The sequence below is a fragment of the Xyrauchen texanus genome, chromosome 34, assembly GCF_025860055.1.
Source record: "Xyrauchen texanus isolate HMW12.3.18 chromosome 34, RBS_HiC_50CHRs, whole genome shotgun sequence".
NCBI classification, from domain to species: domain Eukaryota; kingdom Metazoa; phylum Chordata; class Actinopteri; order Cypriniformes; family Catostomidae; genus Xyrauchen; species Xyrauchen texanus.
In genome coordinates, this window is record NC_068309.1 from 12,655,771 (window position 1) to 12,680,938 (window position 25,168).

General features: G+C 37.0%; 2 protein-coding genes across 3 annotated transcripts in view; both read left to right on the top strand.

The window, feature by feature from the left end:
* The first annotated feature begins 64 nt into the window (after positions 1-64).
* p2rx4a (purinergic receptor P2X, ligand-gated ion channel, 4a) lies at positions 65-4,749 on the top strand. Its single transcript, XM_052104585.1, has 12 exons — positions 65-337; positions 441-588; positions 1,250-1,321; positions 1,495-1,567; positions 1,645-1,741; positions 1,869-1,949; positions 3,003-3,144; positions 3,347-3,483; positions 3,569-3,662; positions 3,848-3,913; positions 4,068-4,163; positions 4,343-4,749. The coding sequence occupies exons 1-12, from the start codon at positions 198-200 to the stop codon at positions 4,361-4,363; spliced, it is 1,167 nt and encodes a 388-aa protein (XP_051960545.1). The 5' UTR covers positions 65-197; the 3' UTR covers positions 4,364-4,749.
* Positions 4,750-6,589: 1,840 nt separating this feature from the next.
* The window catches only part of idh3b (isocitrate dehydrogenase (NAD(+)) 3 non-catalytic subunit beta), a 28,033-nt gene continuing 9,454 nt past the window's right edge, over positions 6,590-25,168 (top strand). For both annotated transcript variants that reach the window (XM_052104365.1, XM_052104364.1), the window contains exons 1-9: positions 6,590-6,721; positions 8,947-9,120; positions 14,046-14,166; positions 14,314-14,374; positions 14,524-14,656; positions 16,140-16,273; positions 19,344-19,446; positions 19,532-19,678; positions 24,883-24,977. In XM_052104365.1, the coding sequence (XP_051960325.1) occupies positions 6,611-6,721; positions 8,947-9,120; positions 14,046-14,166; positions 14,314-14,374; positions 14,524-14,656; positions 16,140-16,273; positions 19,344-19,446; positions 19,532-19,678; positions 24,883-24,977 (1,079 nt within the window). In that variant the 5' untranslated portion in view covers positions 6,590-6,610. The remainder of the gene's footprint in view (positions 6,722-8,946; positions 9,121-14,045; positions 14,167-14,313; positions 14,375-14,523; positions 14,657-16,139; positions 16,274-19,343; positions 19,447-19,531; positions 19,679-24,882; positions 24,978-25,168) is intronic.

Below are 25,168 nucleotides of genomic sequence, written 5' to 3' on the forward strand. Positions count from 1 at the left end.
TATTTCGAAGAACCTGAATTTTTTGTTTACATGGTTTCATGTAAAGGCACTTTAACGGAAGCTTATAAAGGTTTGGACTCCACTGCGCCGTCGTGGAAAGTTAATTACAAACGAAACTTGGGACTGAGTGAACAGGAAAGTCAATAAGGCGGTATGGACAACTTGAACGAAATTGAGCGATCATAAACGCGACAATAATGAACGATAAAAGCGGTTGCGTTTCACTGGCTCAGTGCTTTTTTGACTACTCGACGTCAAAAATATTGGTGATAAGGAGTAGAAAAGTAGGAACGCTGAATCGATTCACTCAAGCTTTAGTGATAGCGTACATCATTGGGTAAGTTCGTATAAATCCATAAAGAGAACGTTTTACAGTTTAGTCTTCGTGTAAATTATTTCATTTATATAAATATATCTATGTAAACCTTATGCGATTTCAGATATGTGTGCATTCTGAAGAAAGGCTATCAGGATACTGACACCGTACTGAGCTCTGTCACGACCAAAGTGAAAGGCATTGCCCTAACAAACACTACCGAGTTGGGCGAACGGATTTGGGATGTGGCTGACTACGTCATTCCACCTCAGGTAGTCCGTCGATATGACGATAAGGAGGTACAGGCTAGACAATTTTTGGTAAAACGAACCAGTACACCAACACCTCACTGGTGCCCACCTCTCGGGTTATGCAGACGTTACTGGCTTAAGGAATCTGTGCACCTGCATGATCAAACACACTTTTGTTTCCACTGTATTTGCATCGTTTATTTAGAGGATGTTCGATGTTTCCCTTTTTAAATTGTAGTAATGCAAATTGGCGAATAGTCATCTGATATAATAATAATAATTATTATTTTTTTACATCTTTTAAATTCCACAAAATTAACAGTTCTGTCTCTCTTGTATTTTTTATGCTTATTTGGCATAAAGGATATATATATATATATATATATATTCAAGCTGTGACATGTTTAAAGAAAGCCATAATATATGTAATACATGTCAGGTTTGATCATCTTAAAAATCATTTTTCAATTAAAACTGCAAAACATACATTCAGTCTGCGTTCTAAACATATAAATATCTGGGTTTATTCAAAGCATTTATGATTTAGATGGTCTTACCTCAAAAAGTAAAATCTAAACATATTGTTCCTCATCATGCTTACAGGCATTTTTGAGCTATGAGGAAGTTAGCTATTTTTTTTTTACTGTTGCTAAGCACAACCATGTTTATTTGCATGTTGTAGGAGCATAGCTCATTCTTTGTGATGACCAACATGATCATCACCCCAAACCAAACACAGTCAAAATGTGCAGAGGTGAGTTTTTATCTCCTTTTCACAAACTGACTGAATTTCCTAATAATTAATTGCTTCAGAATGAGACAGTGTAATGATTTCAGTGAAATACCCTTTTAAATAATGCTTTAGTTTAAATGTATTAATTGGAAATTAGTATAAATGGTTTCAATTTGCCTTAACCCCCCCCCAAGATTCCAACACCGGCATCCATGTGCACCTCTCACAGGGACTGCAAGAGAGGCTTCAGTGATGCTCGAGGGAATGGTATGGCTCAATAGTTACATTTAAATATATGTAATCTCATCTTTGTTGACCGCAAACTGAACCATTTTAATTTTTAGGTGTCCGGACAGGTAGATGTGTCAATTTCACTGATTCGGTGAAAACGTGTGAGTTGTTGGCCTGGTGTCCTTTGGAGAAGACTATCGAACCTTCAGAGTAAAATTCTCACCTCTCAGTCCCTCAAATTAAAAATAAAATACAATGTTGAATGTTTTTCATAGATATGGGACTATTCAAAGTTTTTCTTTGTTAATCTCTTTCTCTCTTTGTCTTTGTGATGTAGTCCAGCGCTCCTGGCAGATGCTGAAAACTTCACTGTACTCATAAAGAATAATATCCGATATCCTAAATTTAACTTCAACAAGTATGTTTTAAGAACCTTTGACATGTATTACATTTTTTCTGTATGGATTCTTGTCATGACCTTAAAGGGATAGTTCACCCAAAAATTAAACATCTCTCATCATTTACTCACCCTCTTGTCATCCCAGATATGTATGATTTTCTTTCTTCTGCAGAACACAAATGAAGATTTTTTTAGAAGAATATCTCCGCTCTGTAGGTCCTTACAATTAAAGTAAGTGGTGACCAGACCTTAGAAGCTCCAAAATTCACATAAAGGCAGAATAAAATAATCCATGTTACTCCAGTTGTTAAATCTATGACTTCAAAAGTGATATGATTTGTGTGGGTGAGAAAGGGATCAATATTTGAGTCCTTTTTACTTTAAATCTCCACATTCTCTTTCAAAATGTGAAAGTGGAGATTTATAGTAAAAAAAGGACTTAAATATTTATTTTCACCCCAGTTTCTCACCCACACTTATCACATAGCTTCGAAAGACATAGATTTAAAAACTGGAGTCATATGGATTACTTTTACGCTGCCTTTGTGTGTTTTGGAGATTCAAAGGTCTGGTCACCATTTACTTTAATTGTAAGGACCTATTGAGCTGAGATATTCTTCTAAGAATATTTTTTTGTGTTCTGCAGAAGAAAGAAATTCATACACATATAGGATGGCATGAGGGTGAGTAAATGATGAGAATTAAAATTTTGGGTGAACTATCCCTTTAACTGTATTTCACCTATACTACCGTATGAAGAAAAAACTGTGAAACTGATAAAAAAAAAATTTTTTAAACTTTTGATTGTCACCCTCTGTTTTCTTTGATTCTGAGCATGGTTGAGACAAACCCATTTGTCACCGGATGTCTTAATGTTTCAAAACAAAATTTTTGACAAAATGTGGGTACTGTGTTTGCAAGACCGTACAGTGCAGCAGTATTTATCTGTATCTTAACCATAAACCTAGTGCTGCAAAATGAAACCATGTAAACAAATGAAAAGTTAAATCTGTTGGTTGAATTACGGCAAATGTGTTTGAATTGCATTCCTTATGCCTTAATGTCTTGCAGAAGGAATATCCTACCAAATATTAACAACTCCTACTTGACAGAGTGTGTGTTCAATCGTACAACAGACCCTGATTGCCCAATCTTCAGACTCAAAGATATCATTGCTGAGGCGCAAGAGGATTTTCAGACCATGGCAGTCCATGTCAGAGACTTTGTTTTTTGACATTGCTGTTTCAAAAAATTGAAATCGCTAATTTGTATTGTAGGTTAATTAGGTAACTGCTAATTAAACCTATAGCTGTAACCAAATATTTTGCAGTCTTTATGCATACTTGGTGTTTTTTTTTCTGTTGCACAATGCTTTAGGACTATCTCTCATCATTAGTGTTATTTTCTCTGTTTAGGGGGGAGTCATGGGAGTGCAAATTCGGTGGGATTGTGACCTCGACATGCCAGGGAGCTGGTGTGTGCCTCGCTACACTTTTCGCAGACTAGACAACAAAGACCCAGAAAATAACGTGGCCCCGGGGTACAACTTTAGGTAGGAGGAATTTGCAATTAGTAAAAGATGTTTCTGAGAAGGAAGGCTTAATTTAAATGCATGTGAATTTGTGAAATCATTGCAGATTTGCTAAATATTACAAGAACATTGATGGCAAGGAATTCAGGACCCTTATCAAGGGTTATGGCATTCGCTTTGATGTCATGGTATTTGGCCAGGTACGTTTTTTTTAAAGTAAAGACAGTTTGACCTTTCCATATGTAACTGTATATGTTAAACACACATTATACTATTTGAGATTAATTTATTACTGATTTGTTTAGACACCAAAAGTGTAGTTGGGGGTGGTAATAACCCCCTATAATCTATGCCCCTGCATAAAGTGCTTTGGTTTTTAACACAGGCAGGAAAATTCAACATTGTACCAACACTTCTGAACATAGGTGCAGGCTTGGCACTTCTAGGCCTGGTAAGTAAATGTATTGCTGATATGAATACAATAATTTAAGTTGCAAAAAGTAAGAGAAATAAATTAGCTTTAGTGAAAATATAGAGATTAATTTTATATTTTGGCCACAGTGTGTGCCTTAAAATTAAATCCTAATCTTTGTGGCCCACTTCAGGTGACTGTTATCTGTGATTGGATTGTCCTGACATTCATGAAAAGAAAACATCATTACAGTGAGCAGAAATATACATATGTTGATGACTTTGGACTGGTGAGTATTTAATGGCTTAATGGACGCACGTATACTTGCTACAGTTATTCCCTTTAACAATAATTTAATTTGCTATATTTGTATCATCATCCTAGCTAACTTTATATAACTGCCTATTAAGTAAAATATTTGTGTTGCCTGTTATCATGGAACTAATGAGAGATTTTTGTTTCAATTAGTTATCCAATGAAGAAACATAGATGATCTTCAGGCATGAGCACAGCACAAACTAATCCTACATTAATTCTACACAAATTAGTAATTCTACACAAATTAGTAATTCTACACAAATTTCATCATCTAGTGTATGTGTTGATCATGTTTACAATTGCAGCTGTTCCAAACTGACAATTGGTATGACAGATGTTTTGAAAAATAATTAAAAAACAACTTTTTGATAACATGATCAGTGTGATTTTATCAGAGGCTTTGGATGATGTGGGTAATGTTTGTTCCAGTGGAGGGCAATAGAGTCAACAGCTAAATATAACCATGGCCTGTACTGGGACGTGATCTATGGTGGGACACTTGTATTTAAGGGGGCACAATGGATTTTAAATGTGCAAAAGTTTATAATTTTTCCTGACTTTTAGACTTGGTATTATTTAAATTATTATTAATTTTAGTAGCAGAAACTAGGATTGTCAATCAATTAAAATAATTATAATTAATCATGGTTTATTCTGTGATTACAGAACTGGATGTTCTTCAATGAGTCGTTGAATTTAAATCAACTGATGTGAGTTTATATGTTGTTGCTTAAATCTCGATTTTTATCAGGTTTTAACATTATTATTATTATTAATAATAATAATAATAAAATACCTTCTTGACTTACTTTAAATACATTTTGAAGTCTTCTTGAGGCCTGCTTTTAAGTATGCTGAGGCCTTCTAGTTGTGGACTACGGCCCCCTTATGGAGATCCACTTATGTAGGTAACACTTGCTCCCAGCAGGTGCAATAGAAAACGCACACATATCACGGTCACCGGCTCATGAGGAAAGGAAGATATGGTGTCATGTTTAGATCACCAAAACTTGAATTTGAAAAAGCCTCCGAATTCATGATCTTGAAAAAATAAAAGTGCAATTTAATGTTATCAAAACATTTTGCTGTTCATTTTAAATATTGAAAATATTTTGTGTGAATTCCCCTAAAAAAAAAAAATCAAGTTGTGAAATTCAAGTTTTTATTATTCAAGTGGTGGATTTCAGGTCGTGAAATTCAGGTCTCAATATTCAAGTTGATAAATACGGGTTGAGATATTCCGGTGGCAAAATTCGAGAGTGTTTATTTAAAATTAACAGCAAAATTTTCGATAACATGAAATTACAATCGGAGGCTTTTTCAAATTCAGGTTCTGGATATATAAAAATGACGTCATAGGATGACAACTACCACCTTCAGAATGGTCATGTCAAGAAGGGATCCCTCTTTCAGCAACTTCGTGCACATGCGCAGTCTGTTATGTATGGTATGCGTAACTACGTTCTTCAGTTAACTGTATTTAGCAAAAGAACGACAAATAAAGTTAAAGACCAGTTTAGGATGGCTAACAAAATAACAACGGGATACTTTTCATTTTAAACGATATAAGCGTTAATTGTATAATTTTGTTAAATCTGTCAATTTGCTCATTCGTTTGGGCATTGTTTCCAATCAGCTGTCATTTGCTGCTACTGTCAAGCAGCTGTTTGAAGCCGAACACAACAGCGCTTCGCGCGTTCGCGGAGAGATTGACAGGCAGGGATTTGGCCAATAGTTGCTACAAGCCTCTTGTAATAATCGACCAATTGGTGTGCCAAAATGCGGGACTTGCAAAAACTGATTAAAGCAATGCAAATATGATGTACTTCTCCACTGATTTACAATATGTCATGACCGACGGTAGCACAAATAGTTATCAAATTTATTTAGTTAAATATATATTTTAGATAAAGAATGACTATTTTTCAAAACAGACCATTTAAAATAATATTTTACTAGCACTCATCGTTTCTGTGCTACTTCAAACGTCGTGTATAATCTGCAGAATTGTAGAATCTCGCGGGATTGACGAAAGAGGGTTTTCTTCTAGATATGACCCTTCAGAACCCTTCTACATTGAAAGCACTAGCGTGGAGACGAGAAGCCTTTTTTTAAAGGATGTATATGGAGGAGATGCTTCATTACGCTGAATAAACTGCCTTTGTGAGGAAACAGCTCATAATTTAATAAATTGACCACCTGTCCACTAACCTTAAACATGTTTTAAACTAAAACATCATTTTGGAATAAACTATGTGTAGAGTTTACTTGGATAAAATTACTGTTATTATAAGAGAAGACGCAGAACATTTTGCGACAGGTAGGTGTCAGTTTACGGTTGTTTTTATTCGTTTGTACGGTAGCCACAAACGATGGCTTACTGTCGTAACACGTTAGTTGGCCGTTACCCTCTCTCCTATGGTAAAAGCGCAGAAATTGAAATCAGCAATAGAAGATCTCTGCCTTTCACTTCATTTAAAATCTACGATGGCGGCCGTGTTGAGAGGAAGCCTCGTAACATTGGCCAAGGTTAGTGTTTTGGAACGATGTTGTCATCTGCTTATAGTTCACAACGAAAAATGACTAATGTGTCTTTACGTTCGGAGCTTTAAGGCCTAATACAAACATGAATATGTGTAATGTATTTTCCTCATTAATGTCACGTACAGAGTCTCAACACATGGCTGTCATGCATAGGGAAAACATAAAATATTAGATGACCGCTAACTGAGAGATACATTAAAAATATCATGGATTTCTAGATTAAAACGAGTTGCTAACTCAAGTAACCTTAATTGCAGAAAAAACTGACGGTACCATGCTGCAGTGATGCGATCAGATGGTAACAGTCTGTAATCGTAATGGTACTAGAAGTGTTATCGCGCTTAGTGTATACAGCTCTTGCTCTAGTCATAAAATAAGTAGATTCTGTTTTGTTTAATTTCATCTGAAAGAACAGATCGCACTATTAAAAAAAGTCTAAGGTGGTCTGAATGTACTAGATTTTAATACTGCTAACTGCATATTTAAGAATAAATGGATAAATAATGATTTGTGCTTTAAAGACAAAATATGGAATATCATCCCTGACCAGATATTTGAAAAGTTGGGAGGTTTGGAATTTTTTTTAGATGTAATTTTGATGTAAACAAGGTTCCGATAAAGCTATCTTGTTTTATAGACGGTTATTTTTATTATGTATGCTCATTTATAAACATAACTTCTCACCACACAAATCTTTAATTCGGAATAACAAGAACATTGTACTTAAAAACAAATCTTTATTTTTTAGAAACTGGTACGATAACAGTATTGAACTGTTGAGACAGTTATTTAAGAGTAATGGACAACTTTTTAATTATTGTGAATTCCTTAATTACTATAAGATTCCAGTAACTGCTAAAGAGTTTGCAATAGTTTTTGATGCCATTCCTGGTGGCCTTATTCAACTCTTATCAGGTGATATATCCTCTGAGTGTATCTCTGTATATAATACTCACATAATAGTATTAATGGTGTGGAGGTTTTAGATGAAAAATGTAACAACTTCTTTATAAAAACAATATACATTGTTACCTAAATGCAAACCATATTGAAATTCATTGTATAATCAGATTGAATAGAAAGAGGTTTGGAAGTTACCTAATAAATACTGTCTCACCAATAAAGTTAAAGAAATCACATATCAAATTATTCATTTAATTTACCCAGTGAGACAAATATTCTCAAGATTTTTTTTAGAGACATGGAGACTACATGTGTCTTTTGTAACTTAGAAGAAGAATCCATAAAACATTTATTCTTTGAATGTGTGTTTACCCAATTTTTTTGGATTGATATTGATTGAATATATAATACTTAAACACACAAAATTTAAAATTCAGCTAACTGGTAAATATATATTTTTGTTGTATAAGAATAAGAGTTTAGAAGAAAATGTGGTGATTAATCCGTTAATTATATATGGAAAATACCATATACACAAACAAAAATGGGCAAACAATAAACCTAACATCATACCGTTTAAAACTGAACTGATGCATTATATTGAGACTCTAAAAGATGCAAGAAATAAAAAGGCAAAACAAATGCCCTTTCTCTTGTTAATCCATTTTAAGTTAGCCCCTGGCTTTATTTTGTTTATTATTATTTGTTGTTTTTTCCACTATCTTTTCTGTTTATACTCTTTGATGCTAGTATGATTGTAACAGTAAGTACATTGCGATCCTCTGTATGTATTTTTTGTTGTAAGTGTTCTATAATAATAATAATACAAAAAAAAGTAATGGTGCTAAATTATTTAGTTAAATCATTTATCATAATTTTTACATGGTACTCTAATGTGGTTAAAAAATACCATGGCATCATCATGATACATTTCCAAAAGTTACAGGTATTCCATAATATGTTTGTGTTAGTGCTTTCCTGTCTGTTTACAAATGTTTACTGTAGTATATACAGAATATTATACTGCATACATACAATAAATTATAATTAAAATGCTGTTATTTTGTGCTAGTGGTGATACACATAGAGGACCAGAAAAATGTCTACTGTATATTTTTTTTTCAGAGAGTGAGAGAGAGAGAATGTTGTCGGCTATATAGAAATCAATAGACTTTTAAATGTCATGTCTGTTTAATTCACCAAAATTTGCGAGTCATGCCAGATATAACAGGTGTAGCTGTTCTTCTCAGCTCTGTGATGTCCACTGGCGATAAAATATGTAACCTGAAACATGTTTAACCTTTCAGGGTTTAAATGGTGCCTGGTTGCAGCGACTGTGCACCCGCTCCCTGAGTTTGACTTCCAGTCAGAATGTTTTGGAGGTGCCCCCGGCGCGTGCTGACAGCACATTCAAGGTCACCATGGTACCTGGAGATGGAGTTGGACCTGAGCTTATGACTGCGGTAAAAGAGGTTTTCAAGGTACTGATACACTTTCTCGACCACATGGGTCAAACTCCTTGTTTTTAAGTCTTAACTTACTGAGAGTGCATCCACATTGTGGACATTACATTTTGAATTTGCTATAGGCTATGCATAATTATATTTCATTAAAACTTACTGATCTCAGTTCAGGAGACTCTAGGCTGTCACTAAATTGTTGAACTTTCGACACACAGAGTCATGTTACAAAACAACATTGGGCCGATCTCAGCTGAGATTGTCTTTGGGAGAATGGCAACAAAGCTACATCTGGTTGGAACCTCGTTAAGTTTTCAGAGGCTGTATATGGAGTTAGGATGAAAATAAGGTGCATTTCGAACTGTTCTGAGACCAGTGCAGACTGACAGCACACAGGGGATTAAGTCATTCCCTAATAGTGTGCAAAGGAGCATCCTATAGCTTTTCTATGCAGCCAAGTTTATTCACTCCTAACATCCGACCAAAAGCTCAGTTTCAGCCTGCAAATGATGTTTGGACCACTCAGCATGTTTGACAGACATGGGACAATGGTAATCAGTACATATTTTCAGAATTTATAATGTATAATTTTTATATGAACATGGCTGGCAGTGATTGGATGATGCTGGCCATTACTTTTAACCAGAATTATATATGCTAATTTCTGATGTAATGTCTGTAATGGCTCATAAACATAAACCAACTCTCCTGGAAACATAATAAACAATTTGAATAAAGAAAATCTGACCTTCTATAGCTTGGTATTGTTTACAATTTCACAACTTAATTCTATTATCCACATATGTGGACATACAGTTGAAGTCAGAAGTTTACATACACTTAGGTTGAAGTCATTTAAACTCATTTTGTAACCACTCCACAGATTTAATATTTGGCAAGTCATTTAGGATATCTAATTTGTGCAACAGAAGTAATTTTTCCAACATTTGTTTACAGACTTGTTTCACATTTAATGGACTATATCACAATTTCAGTGGGCCAGAAGTTTACATATACTAAAAGCAGCTTCGAAAATTCCAGAAAATTATGTCAAGCCTTTAGGCAATTAGCCAATTAGCTTCTGATAGGCTAATTAGATTAAATTGGAGGTGCACCTGTGGATGTATTTTAAGTCCTACCTTCAAACTCAGTGCCTCCTTGCTTGTCATCATGGGAATATCAATATAAATCAGCCAAGACCTCAGGGAAAAAAAAATGTGGACCTCCACAAGTCTGGTTCATCTTTGGAAGCAATTTCCAAATGCCTGTTGTTGCTATGTTCATCTGTACAAACAACAGTATGCAATTATAAACACCATGGGTCCACGAAGCTATTGTACCATTTAGGAAGGAGACACATTCTGTCTCCTAGAGATTAACTTAGTTTGGTGTGAAAAGTGCAAATCAATCCCAGAACAACAGCAAAGGTCCTTGTGAAGATTCTGGATGAAACAGGTAGACATGTATCTATATCCAAAGTAAAAACAAGTCCTATATCGACATAACCTGAAAGGCTGCTCAGCAAGGAAGAAGCCACTGCTCCAAAACCACCATAAAAAAGACTATAGTTTGCAAGTGCACATGGGTACAAAGATCTTACTTTTTGGAGAAATGTCCTCTGGTCTAATGAATCCTTCAGTGAAATAACTTACAGAATTCAAGAGACCATTCAAGAGACCGAATCCCCACAAAGCAGCCAGACCAGACTCTGTCTCTCCATCCACCTTGAAGCACTGTACTGATCAGCTGTCTCACCGACATCTTTAACACCTAAGACCTCCACCATCATTCTTGTCCCCAAAAAAACAAGGACCACAGGACTTAATGACTTCAGACCTGTCGCCCTGACCTCTGTGTTAATGAAATCATTTGAGCGCCTTGTGCTGTCCCACCTCAAAGCCATCGCTGATCCTCTCCTGGCCCCCCTGCAGTTCACCTACAGAGCTAACAGATCAGTAGATGATGCAGTTAACATGGCCCTCCACTTCATCCTCCAGCACCTGGACTCCTCAGGAACTTGCGCCAGGATCTTGTTTGTGGATTTTAGTTCCTCCTTCAACACTATCATCCCGGCTCTTTTGCATTACAAGCTCTCCCTGCTGAGTGTGCCTGACTCCACATGTAGGTGGATCACAGACTTCCTGACTGATAGGAAGCAGCAAGCGAGGCTAGGAAAACATGTCTCTGACTCCCGGACCATCAGCACTGGTTCCCCTCAATGCTGTGTTCTTTCCCCTCTACTTTTCTCCCTGTACACTAACATCTGCACCCCCAGTCACCAGTCTGTCAAGCTCCTGAAGTTTGTGGATGACACCACCCTCATTGGGCTCATCTCTGGTGGGGATGAGTCCACCTACAGGTGGGAGATTGATCATCTGTTGACCTGATGCACAGAACAGAACAACTTGGAGCTCAATGCTGTAAAGTCAGTGGAGATGGTAGTAGATTTCAGGAAGAACCCAGGCCCACCCAACCCCATCATCCTGTATGACTCTCCAGTTGATACTGTGGAGTCCTTTCACTTCCTGGGGAACCATCATCTCCCAGGACCTCAAGTGGGAGCTGAACATAGCTCTCTAATTAAAAAAAAGCACAGCAGAGGAAGTACTTCCTGCAGCAGCTGAAGAAGTTCAACCTGCCGAAGGTAATGATGGTGCACTTCTACACCTCCATCATTGAGTCCATCCTTACCTCCTCAATCACCATCTGGTATGCTTCTGCCACTGCCAAGGACAAAAGCAGACTGCAGCATGTCATTAGTTCTGCTGAAAAGGGTATGCCTCCAGGACACTGAGGTGGGCAGAAAAGATTGTTGTCGACCCCTCCCACCCAGGACACAATCTCTTTGAGACACTCCCCTCCGGCAGGAGGGTACGGTCCATCAGGACTAAAACCTCAAGCTACATGAACAATTTCTTCCCGTCTGCAGCTGGCCTCAAAAACAAGGCCTAGGACCCTCTGGCACTGTCTCTTATCACTCCACTATAGACACTACACGTTACATTAACATAGTTTCCACATCTGTCTTGCGTCAACTTAAAGAACATTTATCTGGTCTATTGCACTATTTATTATACTCGAACTGTGAACTTTTCTGTGAACTGTGAACACCGTGAACAGTGAACATTTGCACATTCTATGGTTCATATTCTGCACATATTTTGCACAACTGTATATCTCCTTTATTAAAACCAGTCAGTTTACTTTTTCTCTATATATACTGTATCCTAAATATAGTTATTTATTTACCTTACTATGTTTATTGTTATTGTATGCATCAAACACCAAGGCAAATTCTTTGTATGTGAAAACTTACTTTGCTATAAAGTCACTTTTGAGACCGATTCTGAATTATTCAGAGGGGCTGAATGAATATGATTTTCTGTACGTTGCTCAGTCACGTTGCTCAGAAAAGTTTGGAATAATGTACGGATTTTGCTCTTATGGAAAGAAATTGGTACTTCTATTCACCAAAGTGGCATTCAACTGATCACAATGTATAGTCAGGACATAAATATCATGAAAAATGACTTTTACAATTTTATTTAATTTTTTCAGAACTTCTTAAACTACTTCAAAGAGTTCTCATTAAAAAATCCTCCACGTGCAGCAATGACAGCTTTGTAGATCCTTGACATTCTAGCTGTCAGTTCGTTCAGATACTCTGGTGACATTTCAACCCACACTTCCTGTAGCAGTCTTGTAGTAGTCTTATCGGGCACTTCTCACGTACCTTACAGTCTAGCTGATCCCACAAAAGCTCAATGGGGTTAAGATCATACCACTCTTTTCCAGTTATCTGTTGTCCGAAGTCAGTGTTTCTTTGTCCACTCAAAACTTTTCTTTTTCTTTTTCAAAAGTGGCTTTTTCTTTGCCGTTCTTCCCATAAGGCCTGCACCCCTGAGTCTTCTCTTTACTGTTGTACATGGAACTGGTGTTGAGCGGGTAGAATTCAATGAAGCTGTCAGCTGAGGACATGTGAGGCTTCTATTTCTCAAACTAGATACTCTGATGTAGTTGTCCTTTTGTTTAGTTGTATCTGGCCTTCCACATCTCATTCTGTCCTTGTTAAATCCAGTTGTCCTTTGTCTCTGAAGACTGTAGTGTACACCTTCGTATGAAATCTTCAGTTTTATGGCAGTTTCAAGCATTGTATAGTCTTCATTCCTCAAAACAATGATTGACTGACAAGTTTCTAAAGAAAGCTGTTTCTTTTTTGCCATTGTTTTACCTAATATTGACCTTAAGACATGTCAGTCTATTGCGTACTGTAGCAACTCAAAAACATACACAAAGACAATGTTAAGATTCATTTAAAGAACCAAATAGATTTCAGAAGTATTTAATATAGTGGCAAGTGATTTACTTGTTCCAAATTAGCAATTTAGCATGATTACTGAAGCATAAGGTGTTGGAGTGATGGCTGCTAGAAATGGGGCCTCTCTAGATTTGATAAAAACATGACTTTTATCAAATAGTGATGGTGCTGTTTTTTACAACAGTAATGTCCTGACTATACTTTGTGATCAGTTTAATGCCACTTTGGTGAATTAAAGTACCAATTTCCAGTCAAAACAGCCACACAAAAAAATAATATTCTAAACTTTTGGCCACCAGTATATGTGTGTGTGTCTATATATGTATATGTAAAAAATTATTAATTCATTATTATAAAAAAAAAATTGTGCATGTTACTTAAGGGCTACTAGTTACAAATCAAAAAGGGGAATGGAAATGCACTCAGCAGTCACGTTTCGGGTCTCATGAGTTTAAAATGATAGAACACCAAAATGGTAAATTCTGTTATCATCTACTCACCCTCATGTTCTTCCAAAACCGAATAATGTGAATTCTTCAGAGAAACACACACGGAGATGATTAACTCTCACTTGCCTTACACTTGCGTCTCCCTTTTTTCCTTATACCCATTTAACCTTACCCACTAGGCAGCTGATGTTCCGGTGGAATTTGAGGAGTTTCATTTGAGTGAGGTGCAGAACATGGCTAGTGAAGAGAAACTGGATGAGGTGCTGGCCTCCATGAAGAACAACAGAGTCGCCATCAAAGGTAATTTTGTTTAACTCATATCTTAAAGTATCATTTGATATCATACATCACATCTTTACTTACAATTACCTTATTGATATATTGATGTGTACAATATGCTAATTCGTTGTTTAAAATGAATGTTGGTTTAATTTTCTCTGCGCTTAGGAAAGATTCACACTCCCATGGAGTACAAGGGTGAGCTGGCATCTTATGAAATGAGACTGAGGTACATTTTCAGTGACTTAGTACCAGCATCAAAATAAGTTGTCATATATATAAAATGGAATTAAATAAAGACAAGCTTTCATTTATCTTCTTTTATCTGATTTACCTGCTCCTATTCACATTAGTTGTTTGTTTTCATATAATGTACAGGAGAAAGCTGGACCTGTTTGCCAATGTGGTTCATGTGAACAGCCTCCCCGGTTACAGCACCCGTCATAATAATCTCGATCTGGTCATCATCCGTGAGCAGACAGAGGGAGAATACAGCTCTCTGGAGCATGAGGTACCAGCTGTGCTTGCATCACTTCATTTTTTTACTTTTCTGCTTATTCATTCATGAAAGCTCCATTTTAGAACCCGTTTCCACCTGGTATTAAAGGAATAGTTCACCCGAATGAAGATTCTCTCATTCACTTACCCAGATGCCATCCCAGATGTGCATGACTGTCTGTCTTCAGAAGAACACAAATGAAGATTTTTAGAAGAAGACTGAGCTCTGCAGGCCCTTAAAATGGAAGTACACGGATGCCAGCAATTTGACGTCCAAAAGTCATATTTCAGCAGCAATAAAGTAATCCACACAACTCCAGTCGATCAATGAATGTCTTCTGAAGCAAATCGATACGTTTGTGTAAAAATTAAATTGATAATTAACATTTTATTAACTTTTAAAAAGCGCTCCCTGCCAGCAGCTGACGTGAACTGTGACGTAAACGCGTCGGCGAGTTTACAACATAATTCGGAAGTGGCGCAGAACGAACGTCACACATGAGTTTGTCCATTTCAAACCGCTTTAGAGCCCTAGATTGAAGCGCTGATTTAAAGTTAAAAACGTTTTAATTTTCGACTTGTTTCTTACATAAACCTATCGATTCGCTTCAGAAGACATTCATTGATTGACTGGAGTCGCATTGATTACTTTTATGCTGCCTAAATGTGACTTTTGGACCGTCAAAGTACTGTCACACCCGTACTTCCATTATAAGGGCCTGACAGAGCTCTATCTTCTAAAAATCTTAATTTGTGTTCTTCTGAAGAAAGACAGACATACACATCAGGGTAAGTAAATAATGAGAGAATTTTCATTTTTGGGTGAACTATTCCTCTAAGATGTTTCGGGTGATCCGATGGCATGTGGTCAGCCCTAAACACAGGTCTAAACAGAGTCTGAAACATTTTGTGAATGGACCACAAAAACCAAATAAGAATGTCGATAAAAATTGCATACGTCCACATCGCATTTGAGGTGTAAACACTAATCCTTCATTTATGCATCCCGGCAGCAGTTAAGTGCAACCCCTCAACTGCTGCGCTTAAACAATCGCATCTGGGAGAAACAAGGCATATCATATAGTAACACACTGACATGGAGAATTATGTATGTTGTATTGAAACAGAGACCTTCCCATCCAAATCCATTCATAAGTGGTCACAGAAGACACATTTAAGCGACCGGGTGTAAACAGTTATTTGTCTAACCTGACCACATGTGATCAGATCACCCAAGACGCATCGTAATACCAGGTGGAAACGGGGTCATAGATGCATTTCATCATCTAACCTGCTGAATGTGTAATCATAGACATTTGTTCTCATTAACCGCTTTCAACTGCTTCTATTGCAATTAACATAAATATGAAGTTAATTTATTGTGCTTTAAATTGAACCATTCACAACATGTTAAATAGTTTTTACTTGTTTTGATTGTTTATTTCATATTTGATTATTTGCATATACAGCTGCATTTATGAGATCTGTGTTCGCAGAGTGTTTCAGGAGTGGTTGAGTGCCTGAAGATCATCACCAGAGTGAAATCCCGCCGTATTGCCAAATTTGCATTCGACTACGCCACCAAGAAGGGCCGTAGCAAAGTAACTGCTGTACACAAAGCAAACATTATGTAAGTGTGGTGTTTCCTCTAGAATTTGTTTTTAGCAGCAGTGCTGTTGTGAACGTCCACAAGCCCACAACGCCAGACCCATGTTTGCACGTGTCGGTGGAGGAATAGCTTAAAACGAAGTATCATTATAGATTGGTTATTTTCCTCTTGTCATGTTTGTTTATTTACTGGGAGCTTTTGACACTTGAAGGACTCTGGAAGCACAGATAGCTGTAGTAATAACGGCCAAATAATGAAATGCTGCAATGCAGAAAATGACTTGCACTATTTTGATTAAACACAAATACAAATAAAAACCAGGGGCAATTCTAGGATTTCAGTCATGGGGGGCTCATCCCCCAGTGGCTCCTATGTTGCATAGAGATGTACATAGGTGTTTGTTTGTTTTTTTTTACTATGTTTTTACATCATTTAATCTAGCCAACTAATATTCATTCAGAATATTGTAATGTTCTATAATTATCATTTATAAATTGATAAAGATAAGCACTTGAAGAATACAGACAAACCATATATTTTTCAGCTGTACATTTCACCTGTTCTAATCATTCCTTTTTGTTATTCATTTATTTACATAAATGAAATTTTGTACTAATGTAAATTCAAAAAAATTATAGAACATTAATTAATAATTTCAAATGATTTGGAATTTATTTTATAGACTGACTATTTAAACTGCAGGTTATATATGGACAGATCAGATTTTTGCTGTTCAGACTGCAGTCGCTTTTGCTAGTATGTCTACATTAGTTGTCATTGTAATGATGCAAACTTGCATTTGTTCGCCATGCGTGAGTATTTATCAATAGATGTTTTTCATGAAGGCATCCAAATATGAACACATTCTTAGCAGAAAATTGCTTAAAAAACGGGTGAGGTGGCATATGCAACGTTTATTGCTGCTAATGTTTACAACTGTCCTGTTTTCCCCAGACGTCCCATATTTTATCCCAAACGTGACGTGCCTATTATTTTAACGTGTAGCTAAATATCTCGTATTTAAGGCTTTTTGTCCCATATTGAAGCATAAAAGGGTTGGACAGTGAGACTTTTGAAGAGGACCCCCGTCCTATATTAAAGTGCTCAAAATGCTCAAGTGTCCCGTATTCGTATGAGACATTCAACCTCATTGCGCTGTTGTGGAGAAAAGCCAATGTCTGTATTATTGTAAAAGATGTACTGCTTTGCTGTCCTGTAACATACAGTATAATGTATATGACATATTGGTGTGTTCCAATCAGAAGAGATTCTCATACTTTACCTTCTGCTGTCGGAGGGCCGAAAGGTTTAATACAGGGGTGGGGAACCTTTTTTCCATTAAGGGCCATTTGAGTATTTTCAAAATTATTCGCGGGCCATATAATTGCTTGGAATTTCTGATTGTGGGTTGAAATTAATGTACTCATTCGTTATGTGCTCACACACCAAAAACACAAAGATCTGTCTATTATACAATATTTTGTGTTGTTATCATTTTAAATCATTTCTAAACATTATTTGAAAGGAAAGTTCATTGAATAAAGGCCATTTTTTGCTTTTTAAATTATTTCTCAAATGGCCTCACGGGCCATTCACCATCCCTGGTGTAATAAAATGGTCATTCTAAACTCACTTTTAAGTCATTTTTATTGAAGATTCTCTTGTAACGATCCTACGGCTTGGCCATCATTCTTGTTTTCCCTTCGAAAGTTGTCCTGTGAAGGTATCGTTTATGCTGTTTGGAATGCAGTACATGTCTTCTCATCGCAGCACCTGACGAAACAACCCGTCGTTCACAACGAATGAGGGAAAAAACACATGAAATATGTTCTGACCTTTTAGACTGAGATTAATTTAGAAAATCTGATTGTAATCAGATTCCAAACCACCTTCGAATATGGTTTGGATCAGGCTTGTAAAAATCAGATTTTTTTTTTTTTCTGCCTGTGTGAACAAAGCCTAAATGTCACATTTATTTAGTGGAGTGAATTAACTCTAGAAGATATTTCTCTGTCAGATTTTGTTTTAAATACACCTTAACCAGTAGGTGGCAACAAATGTACGTATTTCATGTGTTTGAGTGAGTCATTAAAGGGGTCATGAAATGCTCTTTTTCCATAGTTTTATTTTCTTCCCTGAGGTCCACTGATAATGTTAGTAAACGTTTTTGCATTATAAATGCAAAAATAATTTAGTAATAAATTATAATTTTCCACCCTGTTTTTGGACCTCTGTCTGAAATGCTTGGTTTTATAATAAGCGCCTCTTACAACTTCAACGTAAATGCACACTGTTATGATTGGCTAACCTCGAATAGAGCCATTTTTTTAACTCAATCAGAAGAGAATAAACCAGCTCAACAACATTATAAAACTAAATGTCATGGTTTACACAATGCTCATCTAACACATTGCATCTGAATATATTAAACTTCATCTCAAGCACAACAGTTAACACTCACACCCCGTGTACACTGGGACGTGAGAGTCGCATCAAAAGCTATGGAACCCATTATAATCAATTAATCTGTCTACCATGGAAGCGTCCGTTGCGGCGTGTCGTGTTGATTAGTAAATAGATGTCCCGTTCCATTTTGTGGTGCATGCGGTGAAGCTACTACTGCCAACAACACTGACTGACCAGTGGACGGGGCCATAGGTGCAATGACGGAAAAATAGGCATTGCATATGCAGATGGATTTAGTCCTTGTGACGTCCACGAATTCCAAGCAAGCCATTTTTGCAGCTTGGTTTAAATAAATGCTCTTTTTCTATTAAGGAGGAAGTTTTCAGTTCTGAAACTTACAGGATATTTTTATAGTATAATGACCTCTTATATGCCAAAAGAAAAAGGAAAGTTTTATTCCTCATGCCATGACTGACGCCTTTATTAAAAATTGCATGTTTTTAAATTAACTTCGAAAGTTCAGCAGATTGTTTAAGCATCAAAATAATTTTCCCCACATATGACAACAAAGGATAGTTGCTGAATGCATATAGGGGAAACACTGAAGTTCAACAGGTATTATTCCACCTATACAGGTTTCAAATCCAAACAGAGATACTGAATTTGCCTTGGATTATCTCTACAGGAAACTCGGGGATGGTCTCTTTCTGCAGTGCTGTGCAGAGATAGCTGAGCTTTACCCCAAGATTAAATATGAAAACATCATCATTGATAACTGCTGCATGCAGGTATAGTTTCCATGATTTTATTTTTAATGAGTGGCAGAACAAATGACATCTTGAAGTAATTATCATATTGTTCTGTGGTTCACAGCTTGTGCAGAATCCATACCAGTTCGATGTGCTTGTGATGCCTAATCTCTATGGCAACATCATCGATAACCTGGCAGCAGGGCTAGTGGGTGGAGCAGGTGTAGTTCCAGGGGAGAGTTTTAGCGCTGAATATGCTGTGTTTGAGACGGTAGGCGTCAATCATTTTCTCATATATTATATATAAAATATTATATTAAAATTATATATATTTTTTTATTATTATAATACATATTATAAAATAGATAGTGCCGGTCCTTACTGTTGAGGGACTTGGGACTACCGGTATTTCTAATAGTGGAAGGATGGCATTGAATGAATTTGCTAATAAAATAACGTTTTAATGAAGATTTTTACCCTAATATTTCTTATATTGTAACTATTATTGTAGGAATGTGGTACTTAAGGTTGTGCTATATTCTGATTATAGGCACGACTAAACGTAATGTAGGCTGCACGTTGTGCCTAATAAAGCCTTTTAACCATGACTATTCACAACTAGTGAATAGGGTTTTTTAATGACCAACGCCGATATCCAGAGAGCAGGGTGGCCGATAGGCAGATACAATGTCGATATATCACACAATGTAATATAGTAAGTAACAAACATTAAATTGCTAAAAAAAATAAAAATAAACTCTCATTAAGCACTATATTTACTTAATTTCACACAAAACTAAAAAATATTGTATTTTACATGGTAGATAGAACGATTTCTGTTTAGTCATCAAATTATTGTAATTGATTTGCACATGAAGAAATTTGTTGAAATAACAGTACACACAGTAGTCCAGCAACCATGGATGGCATGTCCACGTTAGCCATCCTATTTACTATAAAAATATAGAATTAAACCTATTGAACTGTACATACAGTGATAGTGAATGAGACATTTACTTATTACACAAGTGAAGCGCCTTGGGCAGCATCCATTAATCTAGGCAGCTGACTTGCGACCTTGCTGCCTAATCAGTTAATGGCTTTACTGACAGCTGTTTTGAATGAATGGAACTCTTAAGGAAACTGATCTCTGAACAGTTTGAAAAGCACCTTATTTTCATGGTATCTTCGTATACAGCCTCCGGTGGCTGCATTTTCCTGGTTTCGGATGCACCCTTGAAGTTGCACTCACACACTCATGCAGATCCACCATGAGCCTCAATCTCCTGACATTTTAAACAGCCTGGATTGCCTACCTGGATTGTTACAGACGGACCATCATGATTTGTGAATGAGAGTAACTTTTGATCCTGATCCTGATGTTTTTGATTCTGGCTGATAGAATACCTGTTTCAGAGGAAGATATTAAATGAGCGCTCGACGGGAAGAAAACGCTGGATTTTCGTAAGGTATCTGTTTAATCTGTTTAAACAAGATACCTGGATATTTGCAAACAGTATATAATAGAAGTTTTATTGATATGTGCCTTTTATCATTAGATAAGTTACATGGAACTGTTGAGGAGAATACGTGCTTCAGAGTTAAATAAATGAGCATTACACAGGACACTGGATCTGCTGAGTTGTGTGAGGTTGGTTTATTACATCTGTTTAAATGAGATATACACATATTTGCAGACGGTATATGATATTCGTTTTATTGACATTTGCCTTTTTCTAATTAGACAAGACAGTTAAAGTTAAAGGGAACTGTTGAGGAGAGAGGGAGAATGAAACAGGCGAGCACTTTAACATTATGAGCTCAAACGCGTCTACCGCAGCTCTGATATATGGACCGTTTAAATGAGACTGTGTTGCACATCGGTCTATTATTGTAGTAACACAATGGCAGGTAACAACAAAAATGAACCACGGCTGGTCGTTTACATGTCTCAGTCGCTTCACATGCAAGCAGGTGATTTTCGGCACCCTCAAGAAACAAATTGGCCAAACGGGAAATGTATCTGCTGATAATAAAAAAAAAGTCCGAATATCGGACGATTTATCGGTCGACCACTATTCACAACAAGCAGCCATGGCCAAAAGTATTGGCAGTGACATAAATTTTGTGTTTTGCAAAGTTTGCTGCTTCAGTATTTGTAGATTATTTTTCACATGTTTCTATGGTATACTGCAAAACAATGATAAGCATTTCATAAGTTTTAAAAGCTTTTATTGGCAAAAACACTCAATTTAAGCAAAGAGTCAATATTTACAGTGTTGACCCATGTTCTTCATTACCTCTGCAATTCGCTCTGGCATGCTGGATATCAGCGTCTGGGCCAAATCCTGACTGATGGCGATCCAATCTTGACTTATTAGTGCTCAGATTTGATCACAATTTATGGGCTTCTGCTTGTCCACTCGCCTTTTGAGGATTGACCACAGGTTCTCTATGGGAATAAGATCCTGGCCACGGATCCAAAATTTCAATATAATGATCTCAGAGCCACTTCATTATCACTCTTGCCTTGTGAAATGGTGCTCCATCATGTGGGAAAATGCAAGGATCATCACCAAATTGCTCCTGGTTCGTTGGGAAAAGTTGCTCTTGCAGGACGTTTTGATACCATTCTTTATTCATGGCAGTGTTTTTGGGCAGCATATTGAGAGAGCCGACTCCCTTGGATGAAAAGCAACCCCACACATAGATGGTCTCACACAGGACTCATGGTAACGTTCACCTTTTCTTCTCCGGACTATCTATTTTCCAGATGTCCCAAACAGTCGGAATCTGAGAAAATATCTTGGAATCTGCTGTCCAATCCTTGTACTTCCTGCAGAATTTCAGTCTGCCTTGATGTTTTTCTTGGAGAGAAGTGGTTTATTTGCTGCCCTTCTTGACACCAGGCCATTGTCCAAAAGTCTTCACCTCACTGTGCGTGCAGATGAACTCACACCAACCTGCTGCCAATATTGAGCAAGCTCTGCACTGGTGGTGACACGATTCCATAGCTGACTCCTCAGGAGGAGATGGTCCTGGCACTTGCTGGACAATCTGGGACGTCCTGAAGCCTTCTTCACTGCAGTTGAACCTCTCTCCTTGAAGTTCTTTCAGATGCGATATTCTTTGCAGCAATTTCCTTGCATGTGAGGCCATTTTGATTCAAAGGGATGATGGCTGCATGTCTTCCTTTAGAGATAACCATTGCTAACAAGAACACAATGATTGAAAGCACTTCTTCCCTCCTTTTATAGCAAACAGTCTGCTCTTATAATCCAATCAGAATGATAAGAGTGATTTCACCTGACTAGTACTCATTCACACTTTCCTAGTTGCTGCTGTTATAATTAGTGAAATGATGTTGGCTGGTCATTTTGTGCCAGGACCAAAAAACTGTGAAATTTGGGTTTTTGTGATAAAGTAAATTTTTTGGGCCTATTAAGCTTTTTGCAGTTATTTAAAATGCATCGGATCACTCTGCACAATAATCTAGAAACAATGTGAATCAACACCACAACAACTGAAGCAGAAAAATGGGCGAAACACAAAATGTATGCCACTGCCAATACTTTTGGCCACGGCTGTAGAATGACTTTTCATATGTTACTGCGTAAATGGAAATATGCAATACTGTAGCTGCAAGCAGCCATTACGGGGCCAAGCACCATCATGGCAACCACTGCACGACACTAAACACAACCCAAAGATCTCACAGAACAAGCACAGATCATGTCACCTCAGGACGGATTTGAACCCACAACTTTCTGTTCTAGAGTTCAGTGTCCTATCCACTACACTACACAACCATAGAATTGTCAGTCAAAAAAGGGACATACTGAACTTAGTGGAATTACAGCTGAGCACAGCATTTACCCTGATCAACTTTATTTTCATGTAACTTTTCAACAAAGGGGAAAATAAAAATTTGCTTGGGGAAAAGCCCAGCAACCATTCAGTAAATGGAATTCAAAATGGAGGGTAATTACACTATAGTAATGAAAATGACATACAAAGCAACCCCACACACACAAGTCACCAAAACGTTAGAGAAACAGAAAAGTTTCAAGGTGCTAAAGAGATATACCAAGCTGAGAGTCAGCAGGTTTTGAATAAAACATGTATTTAATATGGTGGTGTGCTGACATGGCTGATATCAAGCACAACAGAAATAAAAAACAAACCAGACATGATGTATTTTGAAATTACTAAAAAGTTGCCCCAAGCTGATCTCAAAGCAACACACTTTTGATCTCCAAAGCACACATGTATGGTGCATCATTGTTCTGGACCACATTGCCATGGCTTTACACTTGTTGAAGAGACATACCAAGCTGAGTGTCAGTAAGTTTTGAATAAAAAAAGTGTTCAAAATGGTGGAGAGCCAAAATGGCTGATATCAAACTGAAAGAAAGAACAGACTTGTCATGATGTATTTAACTGATTAGCATGCTAGCTGATTAGCATGTTAAACTAATGTTGCCGACGGATAGCAGATTAGCACAGATTATAGGTGGCGCTGTCGCCAAACTGCTTAAGTATCATCAGAACATGATGTTGATAAAGCATACCAATTTTCTTTAAAGTCTGACAGTGTATTTAAAAGATATATAATTTTGTAATAACTATCGCTGAAATGTGCATGACCCCAGTAATCCACAGACACCAGCCCCATGATTTTAGGACATATGGTTCGAAAGTTATGGGCAAAAATATTTTTTTTCACAATTCTTGACCTATAGGTGGCGCTGTCGCCAAACTCTACATGTGCCCTCAGACCATGGTCCTCATAAGGCATAAAAAGTTTTGTTTCGATAGGACACAGCACTGCCGAGATACAGCCTCAAATCCTTTTTCACAGCCTAATTATGTGTTTGCGTAACTTTTCAACAAAGTCAAATATCAAAATGCTGTATTATTCATTCTGTGCGGCTCAGTCTGGAGATTATTTTTAGCCATTTTGTGTGCAAATCAGGCAAAGTTTGAAGGAGCAGAAGTGAAAAAACTATGAATGACATAATCCAAGATAGTGGCCACTGTAATGTGCGGATGTAAGGGTTCCATTGGAATCATCATAGAGTAATCAGACAAAACAAGAATTGTGTCTCTAGGACAAACGGTTCAAATGATATGCACAAAAGAAAAGTGCATTTTGACATTTGGCGGGCTTATAGAGTATGTTCTAGAGGCCCCGAATTTTGTATGGGGGCTATTTCATCATTTTCCTATGTACGATTCTATGGGCTGCCGTAGACTGCCATTAGGGAGGAATAATAATAATAATAATAATAATAAAACTATTGGATACAATAGGTGCCACAGCACATTCGGTGCTTGGCCCCTAATAATAATAATAATACTAAAGAAAACAGTAGGTGCCACAGCACCTCCGGTGCTTGGCCCCTAAATATGCAAAACCATATCTCTTCACATATGATCTAAAAATATTAAACTGTTTCTGTATTGTATCTTCAGGGTGCCAGGCATCCCTTTGCTCAGGCTGTCGGCAGGAATATTGCTAACCCTACTGCTATGCTGCTTAGTGCATCTAACATGCTGAGACACCTCAAGTAAGTTCACGTCTCCCACTGTTTTTACAGTAATTCCATTACATTTTATTATTATTTCATTACTTATACTTAAGCATTATCATCACTCGTAAACCTATAAGCTTTACCATGAACATTTAGTTAAGTGTTAGTTTTCATGCTAATCATGTTTTTCACATCTGTGTGGAAATAATATTAGTTTTAATTTGTTT

What these genes read in the sequence shown, in the direction of transcription:
- p2rx4a (XM_052104585.1), top strand. Translation starts at nt 198, where the DNA reads ATGAACGATAAAAGCGGTTGCGTTTCACTGGCTCAGTGCTTTTTTGAC. An exon ending in ATGTCATGGTATTTGGCCAG is followed by an intron (nt 3,663 to 3,847) that starts GTACGTTTTTTT and finishes TTTTTAACACAG; the next exon opens with GCAGGAAAATTCAACATTGT. An exon ending in GCTTGGCACTTCTAGGCCTG is followed by an intron (nt 3,914 to 4,067) that starts GTAAGTAAATGT and finishes GGCCCACTTCAG; the next exon opens with GTGACTGTTATCTGTGATTG.